The sequence below is a fragment of the Catharus ustulatus genome, chromosome 1, assembly GCF_009819885.2.
Source record: "Catharus ustulatus isolate bCatUst1 chromosome 1, bCatUst1.pri.v2, whole genome shotgun sequence".
In the NCBI taxonomy this organism is placed as follows: domain Eukaryota; kingdom Metazoa; phylum Chordata; class Aves; order Passeriformes; family Turdidae; genus Catharus; species Catharus ustulatus.
The window spans coordinates 67776716-67789275 of record NC_046221.1 but is presented as its reverse complement, the minus strand read 5'-3'; the positions used below and the strand labels follow the sequence as shown (position 1 = coordinate 67789275).

General features: G+C 38.9%; 1 protein-coding gene across 8 annotated transcripts in view; it reads left to right on the top strand.

Annotated features, from left to right (window-relative positions):
• The window catches only part of PHACTR1 (phosphatase and actin regulator 1), a 303608-nt gene that overhangs the window by 182010 nt on the left and 109038 nt on the right, over window positions 1-12560 (top strand). For all 8 annotated transcript variants that reach the window (XM_033071845.2, XM_033071811.2, XM_033071816.2 and 5 more), the window contains one exon: window positions 843-1007. In XM_033071845.2, coding sequence (XP_032927736.1) covers window positions 843-1007 — 165 coding nt within the window. The remainder of the gene's footprint in view (window positions 1-842; window positions 1008-12560) is intronic.

Below are 12560 nucleotides of genomic sequence, written 5' to 3'. Positions count from 1 at the left end.
TTTTAGATTGCATATTAGGGCAAATTTCTTCATGGAAGGGGTTGTAGAGCATTGGAACAGGCTGCCAGGGAAGTGGTGCAGTCACCATCTTTGGAAAGATTTAAAAGATGTGTAGATCTGGCACTTGGGGATGTGGTTTAGGGGTGAACTTGGCAGTGCTGGGTTAACAGCTGGACCCGATCTTAGAGATCTTTTCCAATAATATGATCCTATGGTGTTTTAGCACCCTCTCTCTCACTGGGGAGTTCCTAATGTAGCCCCTCTTTGTAACCCAAGCAATTTTAATGGACACAGTAATGGTACCAAAGGGTCATTATTTATCAAGGTCCTTGTTCTCAATATATATTAATTAAAGGGAGTATCTCTTTCCATTGTAATTAAAAAAAAAAAAAACAAGAAAACCAACCAACCAAACAAACAAAAAAGAACGTGTAATATTTGTTTTAAATTATATTGCATCCTTTTTTTGAGCTTTCTGTTCCCCAGTCTCTGTCACACCTTCCCAGGAATGGCTGATGGCTGAACTGCCAGCTGTCTAAAGTGATGTAGAACAATTCGTTAAAAGTCATAACTTTAATAACATCATAACCCATGTTTCTATTGAATCTTGTTGTTACTACTATTCTTTACAGTAGATTAATGATTTCACTAAAACGAAAACAAAACTAAAACAAAAGAAAAGAATGTTAAAATAAGAAGGACTACAACTTTTTCCTTTTGTTACTCTTCTCTGTGTCCATGAAAAAAATATGGCCATCTGTGTGGTTTTTTGATAAGTTATTAAAGCATTTATTTCACTTCCCACCTTGCTTTCTTTTCTCTTTTTCTTGCTGAAATCACAGCTGAAGAGGTGGAAAGACTGGCTGCAATGCGTTCAGATTCTCTAGTACCTGGGACTCACACGCCTCCAATCAGAAGAAGGAGCAAATTTGCCACTCTTGGGAGACTTTTTAAGCCATGGAAATGGAGGAAGAAGAAGAGTGAAAAATTTAAGCACACTTCAGCAGGTAACTGTTGGATTGGGGTCGGTTTATTAATCTGGAACTTTTTGCTCATCAGGGCTGAAAATTTCTAATACAACCTCGGTTTATATGTATTTCAACTCTTAAAGCTTGACTTGGAGAGATTCATCAGATTCCAGGAGGAGATCTTTAACTTTATTACCAAGTTTTTCTTTAAAAAACCCAAAGCAACACATTGGGTGCGCTACAATTAAAACAGCAGCTCACCAAAGCTGTATTTTCAGGTTCTGCTACTAGAGCTAGAGCCTAACCCAAAAGAAATCTTTGAATATGGATTCAGCAGATTATGAATAAAGGAAAAAGCAGTATGAAGAGATAATGCCAGTGGTCAATTTAGCCACATTGAAGCTTCTGTGAGTGCTAATAAAGGAGTGAGAAAAATACATTATAAATAATTTGATATTGTGTTGCATAACTTGCATAACCAGGAATTATTCGTTCCATTGGGTAGGAATGATGTGTCCCTTGTTTTTCTGAGAAAACCAAATCTCAGTTCCTGCCACACCCTTCCTGTTGCCATTGCAACAATTCCAAGAACCCTTTTTTAAATAATATGGGAAATGGGAAAAAAATGTGAGTTTATGTAAATTGGTCTGAGCAAGAGTCCCAGATCCAGGCACTGATGCATGTGGTGAAAGCTTTGCAATCTATTTAGGAGGTTTCTTTTCTTTGTTCTTTCATGATGGCAAATAATTACTACATGTGGTCCTGCAAGTCTTTAGCCTGGATTATCTGTGAGAAAACGTGGAGTTTCTCCAGATTTCTTATTGTTCTCACTAGAACTAGAAAGAAAGCAGTGAGTACCTTGCTCCTTCAAGTGCCAGAAGAGGTTTGAGTTGCAATCCAGTTACTTTTCTGCCCTGTTTATTGCACAAGGGAAGCTTATAGGCACTACTTGGGTGTATCTGTGGCACCCCAGATCCTGTACTCCTGGAAATGGCCCACAATGGGGTGAGACATCTCATTTACTAAGTGTGAATTCTTGAATGAGTTTAAGCACAGAGTAAGTATTTTCAGGGTTTGTACCTGAATTAGTTCCTTATTGTGTGCTGTTCAGGCTGCTTTCTGATTCGTCAGCCAAAAAACTAATGAATTGCAATAGATGGCTATATCACTCTGAGTGATGATCATATTTTTTGACTTGACAGCTGAGAAGCTATTGTCACCAAAAGTGACATCTTTCTGCAGAACAAAAGACTTGTCTGTCATGTTCTTTATCAGTCATAACCGTAGTGCAGTGGAGCAGGATTTCCATGAAAACTATGTAGCTCTTAGGGATATGTGGACACTGTGGTGACAACTGCTTTGAATCTAGTTTCAGCATGCTGGCTTGGTTGGTTACAGCTGGCAGAATAACCATGGCTGTTCAGGAGGTACCATGTGTTGCCAGAGCTTGCCTACTGTTGATTGTTATGGTTTCTGCACCTCCAGCTGATGAGGCTGAGCTGCATACTGCTGTGGTTAGACTGACTGGTTTGAAGATGGATGGAATATGGCTCCATAGTCCACTCTGGGCATTTACAAGTACTGCTTAGATCTGCCCCATTACCAAAATATTTGAAAAGTACACAGTGATTAAAATCAGACTGAAGGCATGTATTTTCTTTTCTCAGAGGAATAGGAAATTTTACCAGACATGCCAGCATATCTTCTACCCTAGTAAGAGTGAGTTCAGTGCCTGAAAAACCAATTTAAAAGCTGGGTCTCCAGGAACATTTGTCAGTCACAGTACTGGGTTTGATCTCAGTTGAATCCAAAACCTTTCACTTTTTTTTTAGAAAAATTTTCATTTCTAGTAAGTTAACAGTATCCTGGAGCTGCTCTGCAAAATCGGTATTCCTGTCAGCTCCCCAGCTATTAACTGCAGCAAAATTGACAAGAATGTCAAATTTGCTGAGCACTTTGTGGGAGGCAGGGATGGAGATTTACTTGTGGACTGTGGGAGAGCTGGGACCTCACAGTTTCCATCATCCCCAGCCCTGGGGAACAGGAATCCACCAGCATCCTACCAGACCCCCCAGCGATTAAGAAACATTGGTTGAACCTTGGATGTGTAGTACAAAAGATTTGACACGTGGAAAACTAGCATTTTTCTGCCAGCATTTCCATGACCTCTTGTCTGGTACCTCTGATCTCACTGAGAAAATATATTTAATCTTTATAATAAATCAAAGGACAAGCTTGTGAGATGGCATAATGAGAGCCAGCATGAAACTTCATAATACAGGCTTATTTTCTTCTAGTGCACTGATAAATGTGATACTTGGGGGAAAAAAAAGTTCCCATTTGTGTCCTACAGGCATGCACCCATGTTTGCCCACCTGCATAGAACATCAGTAATATAAAAAAATAGATAATAATACAAGTATTTTATTAGACCCTTATTTGCTGCAACAATGGATTCAATTATTTTTAATGTCAAAAGTAGTAAGGGTCAAAACACATGGCCTAATCTGATGAAATTTGCTCTGAAATTAATGGGAGATTCTTCTCCAGGAGAGGATAGGAAGAAAAAGAGAGTCAGGCTGATGTATAAGGTTGAAAGCTTACCTTTTTCTTGGTATTTCCAAGTGCTAACATTTTGTGTCCGTCTCTTTATCAGACTAAAAACTCTGCTTATTTATTCAGAGATTAATGTTTTAAAATACAGTTCAGCAGTCAATGAACAAAAAAACCTTTTAGGTAATAGAAAAAGTTACTTTCTGACACCTGGTAATTGCATAAAGTGAGACAATACGGAATTTGATTGATGGAGGATCTCAATGGTTATTTTATATGACTTCTCTCAGCACATCCATACTCAAATTGTGATATTTGAGCATAACCAGTCCCCCACCCTCCATCTTCATTATTGTATTGTCTCTGACAAGCAGAAGGTCAAAAGAATGTTCATGTTTTGTAGAGTTTATGTGTTTATAGGTTACGATGGTTTTGGTGCCCCAGAAGTAACATTGCAGACGGGTCCAAAGTCTGACATTGCCTTGGTGCCGACTTGCTAACAAAGGCAAGAGTCATGGGTTTGATGCAACCATCTCAAGCCTTTGCCTTCCAACTGGTCTCTCTGTAAGATCATTATTAGGTATTTCATAAAGCAGCCAGAGCAGGTAGAAAAGATCACAGATAGGGTGATCTGTTAGGAGATGGGGAGCACCAGATGAGCCATTGAGTTTGATTTGAGTGACCTCTTCTGCTGGAAGGTGGTGTGCTAAAAAGGTGTAAAAAATGTGCACTGTGAATGAAAGATGGGCTTTGGCTGGGCGTAATCTCAGAAAAATGGGAGATTACATGGTGAGGGACACCAGTGCACCGCAGCAGGAACAGGAACAAGTTAATTCTCACAGTAATTCTTCTCCTGGACAGAAGTGAAGTTCCCACCAGCACAAAGTGGTTTTCAGTGTCAAGTCTGCAAATCATTTTATGACAGAACATTCTATTGAAAGTTCCTTGATGGGTGATGAGACTCCCACAATACAACATAAACTCTGAAACTGTGCTGAAACTCCATATACAGGGAGTTAGACAAAGAAACCAAACTCTGCCACACTGTTATTCATGCTACAGTCAAAGTACAGTCATGCTGCATGTTTTTTAAACCTAGTTAAGATTTTTACATGAAGTGTGGAAACCTTTATTTCCATGCAGGGCCAAGGCCCCTTCAACAAAAAGAAATATTATAAAGTTGGGAGACCAGGCAAACTTCTAAGTGTCAAGATTCTGTCTGTTGAGAGGATGGTTTCTTACAGCTGAAGGAGCAGTCTCATGGCAGAAGAAGACAGGAAGAAACAGAGTTTTCTATTCCCAAGCACAGTTCCTTGGCTGGATGTAGCTGGGATATCTCTAGAAAACTGGTCAAGGTTTTGAAAGCCACACTGTGCTCTCTGGAAATCAGCAAAGCAAGAGAGCAAGCTGACTGTCTCGTCTGCTAGATTTTTGTCATTTTTTAAAATACCTTGATCTTCTTCTGCTCACCTTGTTGTGAACTTGAAAAATGTTCCTGGGTGTGTTGCTGTTTTATTGCAGTGCTGTACACACGCTGAAATGTCATTTCCTCTAGATGTTTTGGACAAGGAACTGCTTCTGAAATAGAGAAGCTTGAGGGGAAATAGATTCTGTCCCTTACTTGAAATATTATTGAAGGTTTTTTATCACTGCTTTCATCAAAAGCCAACTGTTTGCAGCCTTGCAGAAAAGAAATGTTTCAACTGCTTGGAGCAGTTTGAGTAGAGAAAAATGTCTTGTTTTGTCATTTCCTCTTTCTGGTGGCCTTCATTTTAAAGAATTGGTGTGTGTGTCTTCTGCCATCCTTACTCCTTGAATTGCAGTGCTCAGGCAAAAAGGAGAAGGAAGCATGTAACTTGTACTTGAAGGACACTAGCTGGAATGACAAGAGAAAAGTAGGAAATGGTGAAAAATTAAGAGGTGTAAAGAAAGCTCAGCTGTAAGTAGAAGAGCAGAAGATTCAGCAATGTTTGGGTTATGTCCACTGGTAGTCTGTACAATGAGCAGAGAAAGACATGTGTCCAAAGAAAGCTCCTCAGCAACTCTGTTGCCAAGTAGATGGCAACCATCAATGCTAAAGAGAGAAAAGGAAATATTTTGAAGTCAGCCCTTACTCCTAGGTTCGTTGAAACCTCCCTTTATTTGTGTCCCAGTTTCCCTTCCTAGAAATACTTACAATCCTCCTCCACAGGGCAGTGATCACACATCAGTTTCTCTGGTGCCACAGTTCCCATCCCAAAACCCATGGGTGAGCTAGTGAGCCACGTCCTGTTCTGTGACCACAGGAAGATAAGACTGTGTCTTTCTATAGTAGGACCCACAGCTAGTCTGTGGGTTAGAGAGGGTTAATAAATGAGATTTGTTTTGAGAAGTATTCTCTGACCAAGGCTGTTGGCATGGAGACCAAGAAGCGAAGAAGGAGAAAAGAAGCTAACTAGGAAAAAAAAACCCACAACTGTGGAAAGTATTTTTAGAAAGGTCCTGGGAGGAATAGGGATGGATAAACTTTCTGCCAATGATTGTTATGTTGACGAATTGTGACCAATGAAGAAAGTGTAAGCTGTGTAGAGGGTATAAAAGACAGTGCACTGTTGTAATAAACAGGTATTAGCCTTCTGAATTATAGTGTGCCTTTTGTGTGTCACGCCTGCTTCTGTGGCGACAACTTTCTAGCCTCCTGTTTGGGGTACCCTCCTGAGAATAGGGAAGATCTGCTCCTCTTTCATTTAAACCTTCATTGACTTAGGTAAAATTGAGATAGGTATTCAAGAGCCTGTCTCAAGGTGTAGGACTAGGGAGTTGGAAAGAATAAAGACTGCGGCTGAAGTAGACCGGAATATCAGAAGAGCCTAAAAGCAAACCATTGTGAGCCAAGCATCATCAGTTGGCTTGGGGAAAAAGGACATTCAGGGCAGGTTGTGGATTGATCTTCTGCCTAGTTTTACTTTTTATACATAAGGTAATTTTTAACAGTTATCTGTACAGAAGATGACAATCTTGTTTTGCTAGCAGTTGCTCTGTTAAATAGGAATAGATGAGGTCTGCACTCTGGATCTAAAGATTTAAGCTAAATAGTATGGATACTGCCACAAAAGCAAGCAGCATGTGGATGTTCTCAGTTTACTTTTTGGGATGGGCATAATATGCTCTTCCATTTGCTTTCAGTCTCCCTCAAGCCATTAATAAGTGAGCCACAACAAAGTTGACTCATCCAACCTTTAGCTGCCTCACTCCCAAAATCTCCTTTAAAACATATATTAATTTTGTGCCTGAATCTTTTTTTCCCACTTGTTAAACCTTGATACTTTGGTTTTTCCAATCAGAATTTTTTAAAAAAGATGCTCTATAAAAAAAATCATATGTCAGTGTGTTTATATAAGTTAAGTCTCCCAGTCAACAGAGGAGATTGCTTAAATTGGCAACACTTACAGGCAAGGATTTTTCAGTGTTTCTGATGAATAACAAGAAGCAAACAAAGCGTGGTAAAGCTGTTCAGTTAAAGAAACTGTTATTCATCAACCATACCCAGATCACTAGATTCTTACTGCTGACTATTTCTAGCTATAACAGGTAAATATTTTGAACTTTTCTTTCCAGAATATTCCAGTTGGGAGAAATTCAATTATATACTGCCAGCGCTTCTCTTAAACCTTCTGCTTTGCCAGTAATTGCCTCATATAAAACCCTTAGGGTATTAAACTGGTCCTGCTATTTAGGTGAGACCTTTGCTTGAGGAGATGAAGGAGAAACACAGCCTGCAGACATACCTGCCCTGACCCCTGCCCCATACTTCTGAGGAGGTGGTCTATGAGGTGAGAGACTTGGTGTGGTTTTCCTGAGTACCAGGTTATTGACATCTATCTACAGAGGTTCTGTTTTCATTGAAAAGAGTGCTTTTGTTTGGATTATTGTCTAACAAGGATAACTGTTTTAAAGCACTTCACGGTCCCATTCTGTTCTTCTGAATTTTATTTAATATCTGCTGTGATCCCATGTGAAAGGTATTAATATTTCAGTTACAATTCCTCTTATACTTTCAAGCCAGACTGTCTCTAGGTTTAGATATGAAGAACAGAAGCAATTATGGTTTTTTCTTCCCTGACACTCATATTCTGATGACTTGGAAATATAATTCTGAATTCTGAATCAATGCTCAGAGAAAGAGCAGGGTGTCCCCTCCAGGGTAGCTGGGTCTGAAGCCACCCTGAAGCCTGAAATATCTCAGAGTCCTTGCTGTTCTCCTCCATGACAAATCCTGTTAATACTTCTGTGTAAAACCCCCAGAGGTTCTGAAGTGAAACAGCAGGCAGGTGATACAGATGCTAGTCCAAGGTATTTTAGCTATGCTGGAGCAGCTCATACACTATTAAGGCACTGCTAAAAATCACTGATAATTTCCAAGATTTTGGAAGAAGAGAGGAAAATGGCACTGTTGTAAAATAAAGTCTAAACTTGCTAAAAAAGAGCACTTTTTTATTAAAAACCAGCAGCACAACCACTTTTCAGGGTTAGAAAGGGCTGTATGTTCACTGTGCTGTGAATTTTTGAGGGGAGCACAAGATGTTATTGTCTGAAGAAAACCAGCATTTTGCTGAACTTGGGCTGTTCCTGAATGCACACTGAATGACGCAAATATTTTGACATGAAAAAAAAGTTATCATTATATTTCAGTGTTTTCTAGATGAATTTTAGAAGAGTTTTATGCAAATTTACATATCTGTTTGGAATTGGAGCTAGATACTACTCAGTATAGTTAAAAACCTGAATTTCAAATATAAAATGGCCTGGTAGACAGGAAAACATTTGTATCCTAAGTCTGTTAAAGTATTACAGTGCTTCTGTTCAAAGACTAAAAAAAATTAAAATCCATACCTAGTTCTATTTTCTGCATTGATCCAAAACTTCACATTTGATGTATTCTGAATTTTGAAAGTGAAAAAGAAATTCTAGAATTGCATATGACTTCTCTTTGTATGCATTGACATTTTCTTAATGTCTTTTGAGAAATTGGCCAGAAAAATGTACCAGAATTCATGCAAAACTGTAGACAACTTGTAAAAAATTTCCCCTTTTGCCGTTCTACAGAGGGAGCAAAACTATCTTGTGTATCTGCTTATTGCTGTGGAACCAAGGATTCACAGAGATTTTTAAAGCCAGTGGTCATTTTCACTCTCACAATTAGATAAACAACCCAAAGCTTAGGGTGGTAGAAGAAATTTAACAGCATGGGAAAATGATGACTGATGTTTGTGTCTCTATTACTGGTATTTTAAATTGTCAGCGTTTTCAGATTTGTCATTTTAAGGAGATTAAAAGAATGGAAATACATTCGGAAGTAGCAGATCTGATTTGTACAAGGAAGGCAGTGAAATCAATTGTCTATTTTTAAACTTGAATTGCCAACTGGAAGCTCCTAGTTCAAAAATGGAGGAAACAATCACTCCCCTGGGAGCATGTATTTCATTACAGAGCAGTGTCACTATGTCTTCCTGAGATCTGCTGCAGAACATTTCCAGGGTTTAAGAAGTGGGCTTTGCTTAGCTGGGCTGAAAAATGCATTTGGGGATTGTCTTACCCCTGTGCCAGCTGTAATGGAACGTGTGAAACGAGGCCTCTAAATGTGTCCCTTCTTACAGGAAAGAGATGTTTAATGAGGCTGTTTGGTTTTTATGCTAATTGCATTTCCAGTGGCTGTGTGAAGATTATATGAGGCCACCCAAACTGTAATGCTGCAACATAATTCTACAACAGTGCATTCATGTTAAAATTATATAATACAATTAATCCATTAGAAATTGAAACTATTGAAAATAGATGCTTTTCACAGCATAAGCTTCTTCATGACATATGGGTTAGAGAACAACTTCCACTGGAAATGTTTTAAGTGTTTTGGCTACAAATCAACAATAATGGAATACCTGGCTGCAGGGAGAGAAGATGTGTGTTCAGAATAAGTTCATTATTATGTAAAAAGTTGTTGTATATGCTCAGCTTCTATTGCCATGACTCATGAAAGGAGGATCTTCATCAGACTATGTCCTTGAAGGCTTTTTAGCATGATTTCATTTAGCAACAAAATGTGTTGAAGCTGCATTTTATTTTTAGATTGCACATGAAGCATGGATATTAATTAGTATTTCTCAGACCGCTGGCTTTTGTTCTTTGGGTTTTCACTTTGCCTTTATAAAGGCACAGGAGAAAATCACAACATTTCACAGTGACATGAAGCCATGAGGAAGTTTGTCTTCACAGTGATGCTTTCCTGAGAAGTGCTGTTGAGGAAGTTTCATTCCTAGAACACTGTTTTGCTCTTGCTCGGTGTTTCCCACAGGGGGGAAATGAAGCAGGAATCCCCGAGGCCAGCATGGCAGTGCCTCGAGCGAGTCCTGCTGTGACATGTGACCCGTGTTGTGATTGGGAAATGGGTTGGTGTGGTCATGTGAGCGTGCAGCCCAGTGGGTCTGATCTGATGGGGGTTTTTAATCACGGTAGTTGCCCTTTATTTCCATGTCCATGAGCTGCATTAAAAAGGCACATACATTAGATGTATGGGGTATTGGCAGCAGAGATGAGAATTCCAGGTCCGCGGGGATCTGAAACATGGATGGCAATCACCCAGACAAAACCATTAACTTCAGCTCTTTCCAGGGATACTGGGGCTAGTATGTTGAGGAATAATAAATAGTTGCTAGAAAGAGAAACTGAACTGCCCTGTATACAGAGTTTTAATAGGATAACACAAATTATGAATTGGAAATCAAAGATAGCTTGATGAAGAACAGTTTCATAGAAACCTTGGTCTAAGTCCTGTTTATTCTAGGGCTTGTTTATACATTGTAACTTGAATTATTTAAATCATGAATATGAAACAAATTAGTTATAATATCATAAACCCTTGGGTGGATGTTTATGCAGCTCATAAACTCATTCCTTTTATTTTAATTCATTAGGGCAAATTTAGTTCTGAATTGAAGTGTCCACATAAGTGCTTAATGTGGCATTGGTGATCCTCCTTGAATTACCAATTCAGATTGCTCTTCCTGAACATCCATTAGCTCCATGGGAGCTAATATGCAGGAAAGAGTAGATCAGACAACCTGAGGTGTCACAAGACATGGTTTCTAGAAGCTCTGTTTGGTGAAAGCTGCGTCTGGCTACTTGGACTGCCTGAGGGACTGGGCAAAGGAAGTCCAAGGTCGTGATTAGAACATTTTATGAAGCTGTTGTGTTCTCTTCCACATTCTGCTGCTAACTCGTCCCAGTCTTGTTGCAAACAACATACCTGTAGATATTGGACTCAAGTATTGCAGAACTTGACTGATGAGTAGGGTTTCTTCAGATCTGCAGCTAAGTCAGGTAATTCAGAGAGACTTTTGAATTATGGTAATAAAAAGGATTTCTAAAATGTAGAAGAAAATCTTGGAAATCAAAACCATGGGGGGAAACTACTCATTCCTTTTAGAAGTTAAATGCACCATTTGGAGAAACATACAGATTTTCTGAATATTAACAATTTGCTTTATTCGTAGATGTTTAGATCAATGTTTCAGTTCTACAGTATGATGTCTGTATAAAGAAGTAGTTAGAAATAAGACTTATTTTGGTTACTATTTGTTTGCGTAGGCTGAAGAGATAAAAGTAATCTGTTGTTAACTGCTTCTGAATTGCTTATTATCTACAGGATGTTCCATGCTTTTAGACAAAAGTAGTGGTAAAATAGATCATGATGGTGAACATGACTCACTATTCCTTTTGTTCTTGCTGGACCAGCAGGTATATATTTCTAGGTTGAAAAATTGAGTTTCTTAGTCTCTTATTTTGCAGATGAGTAAGTGCATTTTTGTAGGACACACATTTGTTCCTCTTTAAAAGGTTTTAATTTGGTAATTGAAACTATTGGTTCTTTATATCCTCGGAGTTCAATTTCACATCTGCAAGTTAATCTGACCATCCCAAACAATTCTATTTATCAAAACAGGTAGTACAAATAATCTTTTTGCTGTGGTAAATCATACTTTTTTAACATAACCAACAGCATTGTTTACCTATTCTAAAATAAAAATTATAGGGAATTAGACTGCCACTAGCTACCACTCCAATCTGAAAGCACCAATTGCTCACCCCCACTATGTTTTGCAAGAAGCTCTTGGTCTCCGTGTGCTCTTCATTAATTCCTTAGTTAAAAGTAGCATGCTGAATGTGCACAGATAAGCAGTACTCTGAGGAATGACCAAGGAAAGTCCAGATATGCTTCTTACCTGAAGGCAGTGGCATACATTTGTGCTGAAAATAGTTGGCAGTGAGTTTGATTTTCTTCCTGCTGAAGCTGATGAATTCTGCCCCTGTCCTCACTGAGTGCCTGGCAGGCAGTTGCTGAATACCAAAAGCCTTTGTTCATAGGGACTGGCCAGGAAGGCTTCTGCCAGCTGCACAATTACCTTTCTGAGGTGCTCTGAAGACTGTGGGACTGTGGGACTCAGTGGGTGCTCATATCTTTGCAGTAATAAATAATATCTGCAGGCAGAATGTTTCCAGGGTGTGCACGTATATTTAGAAAGCACCCTAGCAACCTTTTATAGTTAAGTTCTGCCTCAAGACCCTTTGAAACCCATGAATTTCTATCACTATCATCAAGAATCAATACTGCATTTACACTTCTGTACTGGCACTTACGTTTTCAAAACTGTACATGTGCATCTGATAGCCTGTGTGCATTATGGACCCGATCAAAAACCCCATAAAAATGATCATTTGGTTCTCTCTGGTTTTTGTGGGCATAGGATCAAGTCTGTATTAAGTTGTCATAGTAGCATTCCTCCAAGTTTCCTATCTAATAAAAAAATATGCTACAGATAGATAAAACATCAGTGAAAAAAAAGATGTAGTTGACTCAGTGAAATATTAGATGATATTTGGGCTACAGTTTGCTTGCCTGAGAGGTGGTGTTTTTACTCACCAGCTAGTAGCTTCTTTTATATCATCTGAAGGATTCTGTTTTATAGTTGTGGAAAAAAAACAACTCAGTAATTACATGAGGAA